Raw genomic sequence first — 14,003 nt, forward strand, 5'->3', positions numbered from 1 at the left:
GAGATCTAGTGGGTCGAGTTCAGAGCTTGTGGTCCTCACCAGTCAAGGTTCCCACCCTTCTGCACCCTCTGTCCCTATTGTGGGGTGAGCAGAGTCCTAGAGGTTAGGCTGAGGACATCCACTCAGAGTTACGGGTTATATGGTAGGAGCCCTGTAACCCCTACATGATGGGCAGGTTTTGGCTCTCCCCTGCATTTAAACTTAATAAATGTTGTGGCCTGTGAGTTAAAATCCATCCATGTGTCTGTCCTCATCTCGCCGCTGTGTCAGAATCGAAGTGCTCTATCCTCCAGTGCCACATGTAATGGTTAGAATTAGGGTTGTCAATTAATCGGCTAACTCACATGATTAACTCAAAAAAATTAATTGCAATTAATCGCACTTATATCGACAGAATACCAATTGAAATGTATTAAATGTTTTTGGATGTTTTTCTACATTTTCAATATCGATTTCAATTACAACACAGAGTACAAAGTGCTCACATATTTTTATGACAAGTAAATGCACTGTAAAAATGATAAAAATAGTATTTTTCAGTGCACCTCATACAAGTACTGAAGTGCAATATCTATCATGAAACTGTAACTTACAAATGCAGATTTTTTTAATTACATAACTGCACTTAAAAACAAAACAATGTAAAACTTTAGACCCTACAAGTCCACTCGGTCCTACTTCTTATTCTGCCAATCACTAAGATAAATAAGTTTCTTTACATTTACGGGAGATACTGCTGCCTGCTTATTTACGACATCACCTGAAAGTGAGAACAGGTGTTCGCATGGCACTTCTGTAGTCAGCGTTGCAAAGTATTTACATGCCAGATATGCTAAACATTCGTATGTCCCTTCATGCTTCGGCCACCATTCCAGAGGACGTACTTTCATACTGATGATGTTCGTTAAAAAAATAATGCATCAATTAAATTTGTGACTGTATTCCTTGGGGGGGGGGAGAATTGTATGTCTCCTTCTCTGTTTTATCGGCATTCTGCATATATTTCATGTTATTGCAGTCTCAGATGATGACCCAGCACATGTTCGTTTTAAGAACACTTTCACAGCAGATTTGACAAAATGCAAAGAAGGTATCAATGTGAGATTTCTAAAAATAACTACAGCACTCGACCCAAAGTTTAAGAATCTGAGGTGCCTTCCAAAATCTGAGAGGGACGAAGTGTGGAGCATGCTTTTATAAGTCTTAAAAGAGCAACACTCTGATGTGCAAACTACAGAACCCAAACCACTAAAAAAGAAAATTAACCTTCTGCTGGTAGCATCTGACTCAGATGATGAAAACGAACACGTGTCAGACCACTCTGATTTGGATCATTATCAAGTAGAACCCGTCATCAGCATGGAAACATGTCCTCTGGAATGGTGGTTGAAGCATGAAGGGACATATGAATCTTTAGTGTGGCTGGCACGTAAATATCTTGCAACGCCAGCTACAACAGTGCCATACGAATGCCTGTTCTCACTTTCAGGTGACATTGTAAACAAGAAGCAGGCAGTATTATCTCCTGCAAATTGTAACCAAGCTTGTTTGTCTGAGTGACTGGTTGACTACGAAGTAGGACTGAGTGGACTTGTTGGCTCTAAAGTTTTACATTCTTTAATTTTTGAATGCAGGTTTTTTTGGTTCTTTTTTACATAATTCTACATTTGTAATTTCAACCTTCATGATAAAGAGATTGCACAACAATACTAGTATGAGGTGAACTGAAAAATACATTTTGTTGTTTTTTACATTGCAAATATTTGTTATAAAAAATAAATATAAAGTGATCACTGTACACTTTGTATTCTGTGTTGTAACTGAAATTAATATATTTGAAAATGTAGTAAACATCCAAAAATATTTAAAATAAATGGTATTCTATTGTTGTTTAACAGCATGATTAATCGTGATTAATTTTCTAATCGCTTGACAGCCCTAATTAGAATTGTCTCCTTCCAGGAAGCCTTAAGTGGGGAAGAAAGCTTTGCCAGCAGCTGCAATACTGCTATCATGCAAGTTCCACGATAGCTGCAGGGAGAGCCACTAGCACATAAGTCCTACAATTATACTTTACTATGTTTCTGCAGCATGGCCCATCTGAGACACAACAGCAAGCAGCTGCAGCACACCACAAGTGTGTGCAGGACACAGAATTTCTAGAGATCCTTTATTTTGAAAAAGAGACAAAGGGGCTCTTCAGAAGCAAACTGGTCAAGAAGTCTTGCCGTAGGAGTTAATAGAGTGCCTGGGTGTTCCACTAAAGGGTAGTACAATGAGAATACCTGAGAGAGAGAGAGAGAGAGAGAAAAAATATAATAAGCTGCAGTTGGGCCTCCTAAAACAGTATACGAAGAATGCAGATTGGAGGGTAGCAGAAGAGAGGTTGTAGAATCTTCTATAGAATAGCGCAGGTGGAGACTATATTTTGAGTTTTCCCTGTCCATCAGAAAGAAACAAAGTCCTCATGACACAAGTCAAAATGCAGGAGCAGCAAGAATATGGACCCTACAGATCAAGGAATGAGGTTCAGTTAATACAAAAAGAATACCATGATTCCTGGGGCAGGACATCCTTCTCTGGATAGCCATCTTTCTAAGTTTCTTAACAGGACAAATAACTAGAACATTATTACATAGTACAGTAACACTGCTAATCACATTGTGATGTAATATCATTGTCTTTTTCGCAAATTGTCACTTGATATCATCATAGGACACAGAAAGAACCTAGAAAAAAGAAGCTTTTTATGTTTCCAGTCCCTCAAAATTTAAAATTCCTTGCACATTGCAAGCTGGCACTGTATTAGGAGAGGTGTGTGAAAAATGAGATTGGTGGCTCTTTTATTTATTTTACAATGATAAGATTAGCACAGGCATGGCAGCACATTCCATAACCACCATTTCAATATCCAAAGTTTGCAATCCATGGGATAGCATCAATTCATTTTAAGCCTGATAAAAAATACAAATACAAATATTAAACCCATCCTGGAATTTTTACATTTGTGGTAGTTTGCTCATACAGTGGTTATTCTAATAAAACAGAGCTTTTTGGTCAGATAGCACTACAAACATGGGTCTTACAAATGCATCTTGTATTTTAAGGATCAAATTGTGCTTTTCCTTACCACGAAAGTAGACCCACTGATTTCAATGAAATAAAACCATAAGTAAGGCAAGCAGGATTTGGCCCTTTATGCTTTGACTGGGTATTGTTTGGAAACTTGGTCGCTATACTTAGACTTTAAGTGCTCTGAGGCAGAAACCATGTTTATGTTATATGATTGTACAGTACCTAGTGTAATGGAATTTAGATCTCTGGTTTAACCAAGGATGCGTTTTAAAACTGGTTTAGTTGAACTGTTGCAAACTGCTGTGTGCCATTCTTCAATTAGTTTAAAAGGAATAAGATAAAGTAATAGAAGCTGTGGCAGACTGATTGAAGAATGTCCATACAGTGGTTTGCACCAATTTCACTAGATCAGTTTTAAGCTAGTGCAAGGGTAGACAAGACCCTAGCCTGGGAGAGAGAGTGTGCAAGCTAGAATATAGCACGCTTTGTAATAATATTTTTTAGAATATTGTGCAAAGATTAAAAAATTAATTTCAACATAATTAATGAAGACAAGTGCAAAGTACTATACTTATGAAGAAAAAAAAAACAACCAAGAGAACAATTACAAAAATGGGAAATAACTGGGTAGGCAGTCGTTCTACTGAAAAGAACCAGGGGTATATGGAATCACAAATTGCATGAGTCAATAACATGAAGCAGTTGCACGGAAGGCTAACATCATTTTGGGGTGTATTAACAGGAGTGTTGTATGTAAGACATGAGAGATAATTGTTCTACTCTACTTGACGCTGCTGAGGTCTCAGATGCAGGACTGTGTGCAGTTCCAGAAGCCTCACTTTAAGAAAGACGTGGACAAATTGGAGAGAGTGTAGAGAAAAGCAACAAAAATGATGAAAGGTTTAGAAAACCTGACCTACGAGGAAAAGTTAAAAAAATTGGGTACGTTGAGTCTTGAGAAGAGAAGACTGAGGGAGAACCTGATATCAGTCTCCAGATAAGTTAAGGACTGTTATAAAGAGGATAGTGACCAATTGTTCTCCATGTTGCCGGCAGAACAAGAAGCAATGGGCTTAATCTGCAGCAAGGGGGATTTAGGTTAGATATTAGGAAAAACTATGTGTAACTATAAAGACAGTTATGCGGAAACAGGCTTCCCAGGGAGGCTGTGGAATCCCTGCCACTGAAGACTTTTTAGAACAGGTTAGACATATCCATCAGGGATAGTCTAGATATACATGGTCCTGCCTCAGCATTGGGTGCTGGAACAAATGACAACTCAAGTTCACTTCCAGCCCTACATTTCTAAAATATGATAATATTCAGTTGTGTTCCATATACTGCTTGCATAATTCCCGTTTTGAATCAAAGCAACATATAAAATATTAACTATTTTGGGGTAAGGTGTTAATTAAAATGCAACGTATATGAAAGTGTCTTACCGGGTTTTATTCATCAAGTCTGCTCCACGTGCTTTGTAATAATCTAAATTTTGTTGGAATTGGTAAGTCACTGGTCTTGGATTTTTCTACAGAAAAGAGTGTTACAATGTTTTAAGTTAGAAAATATTTGATAAAAATTAGGCATCAGTCTCTTAATATAAAAGTTAATAAGGATTATAGATTAAAAACTCATTTCTTTATTCCCAGGACCATAGTTGATAAAGGTAGGAACAATATATAAAAAAAGAAAGCCAGCTTTGAAATATTTTAGATTCCATTGTTATCATCTCATGACTTTAAGACTCTTATACAAATACCATAACTAAGCATATACTCATCCTTGTAGAAAGGGGATTGAGCTACAATGTTCGAGTTTGGATCTGAACTTTCTGGGGAAGTTCTGTTCCAAGCTAGTTTTGTCTTTTCTCTAGTTCTGACTGTAGAAGTGTATCACTAAAACATCTACCTAGAAAGAGATCATATTAAATAAAACATTAATAGTAAGGACAAGCTATAATTTCTAATTTAAAATTAATGTACCAACTTGTTAGTGAACATTTTAGTTAAACAAAGATTGGTTTCATGTTAGAATTATGTTTTGCTGCTCAAATCAAATATATCCACTAGATGGCACACAGAACCTTTTTTCCCCCCCAAACCTCACAGTATTCAGAATCTAGGCCAGGATCCCATTGTACTATCCTGTACACAATTAATGCTGAAAACAGAGTTTGTCTGTTAGTCCCTATTTTCACCTCAGATAAACTAATGTATTGATATACTTTGCCTTAAGTAGAACTTAAATTACCTATTTTGGGACTTAATATTCTACGGAATACTGAAGAACCTATACCACAGAATTATGTACCAAGGATTGAACTCACAACGCTCAAACTAATGAGCTATCCCTTCCACCATGAATACTCAAAGGGATAAATAAAAGTAATACATTTTTCTGTGCAATAATCTAAATGTAGTGCATAAAACTGCACTATTTGATACAAATAAATACCTGTTGAAAGATTTATGTTACAAACTTATTCTTTTCTAAAACTGTTTTTTCCCCTTTTGCTTTTATATATTAATTTGAAATATCCTGACGTCATTCTTTTGGTATTTATTGTAATACATACAATTTATTAATCAATGCAATACAATATGCTTTCTGAATTTTTTTTTTTAAACAAGGAAAAAGTACATTACATTTTCATCTTGATGCGCTGGGAGTACACAAGGGAATGGAAAACTTTCTTATATGCTTTCCCACCTCCGCATGTGGGAAATTCATTTTCCTTGCCCACTGTTGTAATGGGCTGGGGAACCCATGCTCTGTCACTCTCCAGGGAATTGATGGAAACCCTTCCTTTTTGACCAGCCTTCTCGTGTTTTTAGGAGTAGGTGGGGTTTGCATTTCAAGAATATTGTAGAATGCATATGACAAAGGAAGAAGAGTTAATGCTGAAGAGTCAATAGATATCAAAGAGCCAGAAGGATTGCTGGGGTCTAACTTAAAGTTGGTGATGGAACCCCTCAGTGAGAATTTCCTGACTTTTTCATGCTGTCAGATTTACCTTTGTATTAAATTACTTTTCCTCCCTACAGGAATACATTAAACATTGTTTAAATATATACTGGTTGCAGTGTTATAAAAAACTTGAGGCTATTAGACAAGCATTAAAACAAATGCCCATTTATTCTGTCACCTGCACTGTACTGGTCATCGTACATTTTTCTTCTCGTTATAACAATATTTGCATAACTCTGTCCCATTATATGGCTTGTAAGTCAGTCCTCGTCAACTGATAGCAATAACAATGAATCAGCTTTAGTTACTATTGCTCTGGTTTGGTAATTCAATGCATTTCTATGATAATCGAATCTGAACTGACATGATGAGGATAACTGATGGTTCTATGACTACTATGCTAGTAATCAAATAGCGTAACTTTTCTCCTACAAATTTAATAGGCTTCTATTTTTCTTTATGAGACTTGATGACCATTTGAACCAATGTACAAGAGGAGGAAGAAGATAAAATTACTGGCATAGTTCCAGTTGATTCAGATTCAATTGAAAAATTCACTTTCACAAGGCTATCACACATGCGCAGTTTTGCAACCTGTTTCCAAAAATTGGACATACAGTTTATTTTTGCTAAAACAAAAAAGCTTTCTTTTCCAACTTCCAAGAAATCAAGAAAGGATTATGCTACTTTCTTTTCTGGAAGAAAGTGAGGGATGAGATCATGTGGAGCAATTTCTTGAAAGACATATTTATGCAGAAATGACGAGCAATTCAAGGCATGAAAAGCTGATCTACTATCTAAGCACTTAAAGCCATTAATAGGAATAATGATCTAACTTGAACACATGAATGAGGCTCAAGTATTGCTTTCAGTGGGGCCTGTTTAAATTCCCGTGAGGCTTACTGGTATCAAAGGGAGAAGCAGTTTAAAGTACTATTACATGGAAGGGGGGGGGGGTTGGAAACAATCCTCAGAAAAAAATGATGTTGAAAAAACAGCATTTAAAATGTAAGGCAATAAAAACCAAGAGGATTATGGTTGGAAATGGTTTTTAGCACTGCAAGATATCCTCTAAGAAAATCTTATTATTTTTAAAAACCTGACATACATGTTAACATGCAGATATCTGAAAACTACTAACCTAAACATAGTCAATATTTCTGAAAGCTGCATTTCAAACAGACAGTAACAGAAATTAAGATTTTGACACACAGATTTTATTGATAGCACCTTCTCTATTTTTCATATTTTTTTAAAGAATATCCATTGCATAAGTTTCATGATGAGAAATACTCCTAGAAAAATGCAATTTTTTTCTCTGTCAATTTCAAACTAATTTCTCTCCTAGACATACCCAACTTTGTGTCTCCCCTGTACTAGATGTGCTGTGTATTCAGGACACATAGAATACATTAATCTGATCTACTGACCAGAGCATTCACAACCAAATTTTACTTTTTCCCCAAGTAGATTCCAATTAAGTATAGTTATAGTTACATGTTTAATAACTTGTTAGTAAAGTTTTCATACCTTTATTTCTCAACTAATGTAAGTACTTTGATCAATACTTTACATCTGCTACACCCCAACCTTAGTACTATGTGCTGATTGCCCTTGATAAAGAGTATAAAAAGAGTATTAAGAAGATTAACAAATTAACTCCTCCCTTGCCTTTCTATAGGTCTGTGAAATGCAGAATTACCATGGATTTTTCTTCTAGGGATGTCACATTAGCCAGAAGAGTCTAGGAATCCATAGTCTGCCTATAGCGGAATGGTAAATACCATTCTTTTAACAACCTTCTGCGGGTTTTTCAATTACTTTTCAATTCTCTCCTTTATAACTGGATAGCCTGTTAGGCATTCTAATGTTTTAATTTTGAATTAACAGATTTTAAAAGGGGCAAATATTATGCAGAGCTATAGTAACAAGCATGTAAAGTAGGGCTATACGTGTGAAGGATTCTGTGCTGCATCTCTTAGAAGCACAGCACAGAATTCACAGCCCAGAGGGCGTGGGTGACTATTGTGGCTTTGAGTCACCCTTGTGCCATCTTGATTCTAAGCCACTCTGAGAACTGCAACAGCCCTCTGCATAATAAGACAGTCCTGAGCAGCTGTCTAAATTATAGCAACCTGCCTATAGGAAAGCAGTGCTGTCCAAAAACTCCAAAGCATCATGGGCTAGGTCCTGCCCACCCCCAGTCAGACCTCTCCCACGCCCAGGTCCACTCCATGCATATATTAACATCAGGGCTTGCAAGGGAGTCCCCAAGGACAATCTGTGCTGTCTTTCTCTGTTCCAGACCAGATCCATAGTTTTAAGAGATGCTTCACTTACCTTTGGCCATTTTAGCTGGCTAAGGAGTGGGAGCAGAGGTGAGAATCTCACCCAATCAGGCAGATGCTTAGATGGTGTGAATTACACCAGCAAAGGTTCTGCTTCATGTCTTTAAACTCTTTGTTATAACTTTAGATAGCATTTCGGATAAAACTGAGTGAAACATTTGATTGCTTAGACCATCAGTGGTCACAGAAATTCTAACATGCCTGCCCGGTTCCCTGAGCTAGACTTTACTGAGGTACTGGTAGGGAAAAAAGGAAAAATGTTTTGCTAAACCCAAATCATGAAATTAAAAAAAAGTCGAACAAGAAAATTATATAAAATTATGTATGTAGTTAAGTATCTTATAATGGGGTAAGCTTCAGTGATACAAGCCATAGAAAGATCGTTGTACCATATATCAAGGAAGCTTTTTTACTAACATAAATCTAATGCTTTAACTATGTGAGTATGTGGTGGTTTCCAGTGTGTGCGCGCAGGTGCTGGTGATGAAATCTACAGAACACAATTTAAGATTTAGTTTTTCCTCTCCTTCCTTTTGTTTTTAAATATTCCAGATACTGAAAGTTCAGAAGATGAAACAGCACTGTAAAACGATGTCTAAAATGTGCGCCTCTGATGAAAAATGAGACTTATTTTAGTGAACATATTATTGCCTCAATGCCAGGGGAAAAACACTCGTCATTAGAGAAATGAATTGCTCAGCTGTTTATAAGCAAAAAGCTCTGGGAGAATTTCTCAAGGCCCAAAACGCAAAGCATTGCAGGGTTATGCAAACATATGTTGCAGATGTTTTAGGCTAGACAGGTGGGAAAACCTCAACCACTGAAAAAGACTTAGCTTAATAGATTGCAACTGAAACTAGATAACCTAAATGCCACCAAGTGAGAAAGAAACAGAAATAGTGAACTGTATACGCATAACAAAACTCTCACCAAAGTAATTATCTTACATAGAACAAAGCTCTCACTAAAATAATTATCTCACAAGCAAACTGGAATTTTTTTTCCATCCAGTAGTTTTATAGCAAAGAAATGCTGCCAATTATAATTTTTTGAAAAACTAACGGTATTTTAAACCTGGAACAAGAAACCACCTGAAATAGCAATAATTATCCAAAAAAGATAAAGATGAAGTATTGTAGCCTCTATTTAAACAAATATTTCTAAGGAGACAGTTTGTTGTAATATCCTTATTTAGTTCACTAGGCAACATTAGATTTATCATAATTCTTCTAAAGCCTAAGATATTTCTATATTAAAATGCTAATTTTTTTCCTTTTCATTTGCCTGTAATTAAAGTTGGGGAAATCTGTGATCCCATATTCACTGTGAAGGTTTTACTTTTTCCTTCTCTAATGCAATAGAAGAAACGCGTCAATAAAAATTGATACATACAGAGCTAAAATGTGGATTGGGAACAGAAGTGAAGTACAACTAAAATGCAGATAAGGAAGACAGTTTGTTCAGTTTCACAGCTGTCACTTTCCATTATGCACCAATAATTAATTTGACTGTGCATATTAATGACTACCTAATAGCTTAGGTGCCCAGAAAATGTAACCTCTCCACTCTTTTTCTTTGTTATATATCCAAGAAGCTATATCTTTGCTATGCGTTTGGCAAATAAGATATAAACAACAGCTCAACATTTTTAGTAAACTTTCAGACATCTCAAAAAGACCTGATTGTAAGAAATGAAGTTATATGTTGTATAGTAATGACTGTTTGGGGCATTATTATTTTACAGTATTGTCAGACACCATACCCCACTGCTCACTGTAAACGAGTTCAGTGCCAATGGATTAAAATATAAGCCAATATATATTTTGTTAGCATATCTATATTAACATCTAACATTGCATCAAAAGAAGAGGTACAGCATTGTTACTAACCACAGCATGACAGGAGACAAACTCTATCAATGGTTCTTGTAGTGATATGCTATAACCCTCTCTGTGTTATAGCTTTCTTATCTGTAAACTACCTACTTACCATTCTCAAAGGGATGCTGTGGGCTTCAATTAATTAATGCTTGTCAAAAATAAAAATACCTTTGAGAATTGCCTACAGACAATGCTATAAAAGTACAACGAATTACTATTGTATGTCAATTGATTGAATGGAAAATCAAGGAAATATTTTTCCTGAAACAAATAAAATGCCCCAAAAGAATTTAAGAATTCACTTCACTGGGTAAAAACAAGAACTCCCTGAACTCATACCAACTAGAAATAATGACCGACTCCAGTTTCCTTACATATGAAGTCTGCATCCCTACGGGCGAGTGGGAGTTTCAAATGCTAGAAAAAGTATTTTACATTATGGTCTGCATTACAAACTATTGTACGATATGGTCTTCTCTCTCTCTCTGGAGAAGAAGAAAAATGGTAAAAATGTTAATTTAGATTTATAAATAATATCTTTTATCTGAATTAAAGAAAATTTTGGTCACATATATTTTAGCTCCTTGTCCTAACTAGTTGATGCTCTTTTTCACTTATGTTTTTACAATACATCATATTTTTAACAGGCAGATCAAAGCATACCAAACCAGCCTTTATCAATATTCCAGACAGAAAAAATACCCTGCTAATGTTCTAACCTGTGTAAATTCCACATCTTGCATAAACAATGTTGCTTAACCACATAATTTCAATCTATGTTTCAATTTAATCACCCTTTTTTTCCCCTGAACCCTTGTTTTCAGAAGTAAAGTAACTAAATAGTGAGCCCGGGTACCAATGACAGATTTATGACCTGGTATCTCAAAACCTTAGATGGCTAGGAAATAGAAGTTTTACAGCATTAGAAAAGGGAAATCCAAGCTTAAAAATGGAACACACAGCTAGACTTGCTTCTAACCCTGCCCATGTTCTAAGTTTTCAGATTTAAAACATAACATTTTTATATTTATGCTATCTGGAGAGCAAAGATGATGATTTTATTGTGTTTTGTATACAATGTGGTATGTAAAAAATTTGAAAGAGGTTCCTAAAGGACTGGAATAGGCACCTTCTGAGATCTACGTATCTGCTTACCACAATAAAAGTGGTATGGTATTTATGCCTATATCCATGAAGGATGGAGACAAGTTAAGTTTTTGGAGTCACGGGATAGGAAGATCTATTCATTTTGGGATTCTGAAAATAAAGGAAGCTGCAGACACACTTTGGTAAATGTTGCTCCTTAAAAAGATTAAAAGAATAAAACTCCACCTCAAATCTCCAAACCTAACTATCCATAAAATAGTGGCTGAAAAGGATAACATGTATCTTGCAATTTCTTTTGACACCCAAAATTTCCTGCCAGTCAAAAATGAGATGACAGAAATATTCTATAATATAGTTAAGAGTTGTACATATTGTAATGGTTAATACATTAATATTTACTATGCTGAATTTAAGTGTCAGCATACCAATAGTATATCTGAATTCATGTCAAAATAGCCTGCACTATAATTTTATCACACTATACTAGACATAGTACAGTAGTCTTTCTTGCATATATTAAGAAGTTCAGAATCCATTTTATACAACTCTCAGTTTCTGTTTTGTAAATTTTAGTTAAATACGTTAATTATGATGTGGAGAAGTTTTCATTAGAGAGAAACTGTTCTAAGTGGTACTTTTTGATAAACTACTTCACAAAATAGAAGTGATTAATTGAATTGTCAGATTGCACACAAGAAGAACCATAATCACTTCATTCTAACATTGTTAAATATGGTTTATTATATCATTGGATAGCTAATATCGTTATTCTTTAGGACAGGATCAGTAGCTTTAGATGGCTTTTCAAATATAAGTAAACTAGTCATTTGAAAGAAACAGCCCCAACAAATTCACGTGCAGTAGGTTTTATTGGCACCAGGTAATTAAGAGCTACAAGGTGCTTCATTTTCCTCTCACTCTTACTTAAAAAAAAAAAATCAAACATTATCAGTTTTGCTTTTGCCTCTACCACTGTTATTTGCTCCTGTTCAAAGAAGAAAAAGATTCGGTCTTTAAAAATCAGTTTGCTGTTTGGAGGTGACATTATTTTTGGGTATTTTAATGCCAGTCTTTTTCTCCCCTGTCTTTCTATCTCACCATAAGGAAACCTCGCTTATTAGAGGATGGAGCTTCTCTGACATTGGTTAGGGATTCATTACCACAGTGGAGTACAGAAAAAGAACTTCTGCCCTACCTATTTATGTCCTCCCCAACTCTTCCCCAATAATCCCATGTCCCCAAACACCATATCTCTACATTTAATACTCCCCTGGTACTGCTTTTTTTTGCCAGGGTCTCTCTATAGGGGCAGAATTAAAGTTGCCTGGGTACCCAGCAGTCAGAAAATTCAAGGAACTTTTAAAAAAATGTTTGGGGTCATGAAGTTATCAACATGTGTAATGTTTCTTTTGACTAGCCATTAGCTCACCAAGATTTTTATGTGGCAATTGTATATATTGCTTTATAGAAATACAAAGGACAGGTAAATTAGTTATGGCACAGTAATTGTGTTGCTTAATTCCTCACTATTGGAACACTACCATACTCTTGCTTTGATATCACTTGACTATAGGCACACCATGGTTTGTAGAGCAGCATCCAAATCATAGATTCCAAGGCCAGAAGGGATAATTGTGATCATCTAGTTGATCTGCTGCATCACACAGGCCATAGAACTTCCCTCAAATAATTCCTAGAGCATCTCTTTCAGAAAAACATCCAATTTGATTTACAAATGGTCAGAGATGGAGAATCCACCATGAACCTTGGTAAATTGTTCCAGTAGTTAATTATTCTCACTATTAAAAATTTACATCTTATTTAGAGTCTGAATTTGGCTAGCTTCAACTTCCAGACATGGAACACATTATACCTTTCTTAGCTAGACTGAGTAACCCGTTATTATATATTTGTTCCCCATGTAGATATTTATAGACTGTAATCAAGTCACCCCTTAACCTTTGCTTTGTTAAGCTAAATAGATTGAGTTCTGTGTCTACTATGATAAAGCATGTTTTCTAATCCTTTTTAATCATTCTTGTGGTTCTTCGCTGAACTCACCCCAATTTCTCAACTAATTTCAGGAATTATTCTGATATACTCTGAGTTCCCCAAATCTCCATTTCCATTTAAATGCACTTGCTGATTAAGGTGGATTGTCATAATATTTGCATGCTATTAGTTACTTAAGATGCCTATCCACCAAGTGTTATGAAGATAGCTCAGTGGTTTGAGCATTGGCCTGCTAAACCCAGGGTTATGAGTTCAATCTTTGAGGGGGCCACTTAGGAATCTGGGGCAAAATCAGTACTTGGTCCTGCTAGTTAAGGCAGGGGGCTGGACTCAATGACCTTTGGGGGGGGTCCCTTCCAGTTCTAGGAGATAGGTGTATCTCCATTATTTATTTAAACTGTCAATATAAATGGAACTATCACAAATATATTCAACTAGCTAAGAAACTGCCTCTACATTTCATGTGTTACCACCAGGGTTATGATGACTGATGCAGGTTCTCTAGGTAACAAGCCCCTGGCTTAAAGGGGAGGTCCAATGGTATTGATTAGTTTTGAGCACTCTGTTTTCCAAGGCTTTTCCTGAAAATACTGGTTGAGATCTATAAGATGCT

General features: G+C 35.9%; 1 protein-coding gene across 6 annotated transcripts in view; it reads right to left on the reverse strand.

Moving 5' to 3' along the window:
- TBC1D5 (TBC1 domain family member 5) overlaps window positions 1-14,003 on the reverse strand; it is a 512,051-nt gene that overhangs the window by 108,965 nt on the left and 389,083 nt on the right. For all 6 annotated transcript variants that reach the window (XM_050938356.1, XM_050938354.1, XM_050938355.1 and 3 more), the window contains one exon: window positions 4,518-4,603. In XM_050938356.1, coding sequence (XP_050794313.1) covers window positions 4,518-4,603 — 86 coding nt within the window. The remainder of the gene's footprint in view (window positions 1-4,517; window positions 4,604-14,003) is intronic.

Source organism: Gopherus flavomarginatus, chromosome 2 (assembly GCF_025201925.1).
Source record: "Gopherus flavomarginatus isolate rGopFla2 chromosome 2, rGopFla2.mat.asm, whole genome shotgun sequence".
NCBI classification, from domain to species: Eukaryota; Metazoa; Chordata; order Testudines; family Testudinidae; genus Gopherus; species Gopherus flavomarginatus.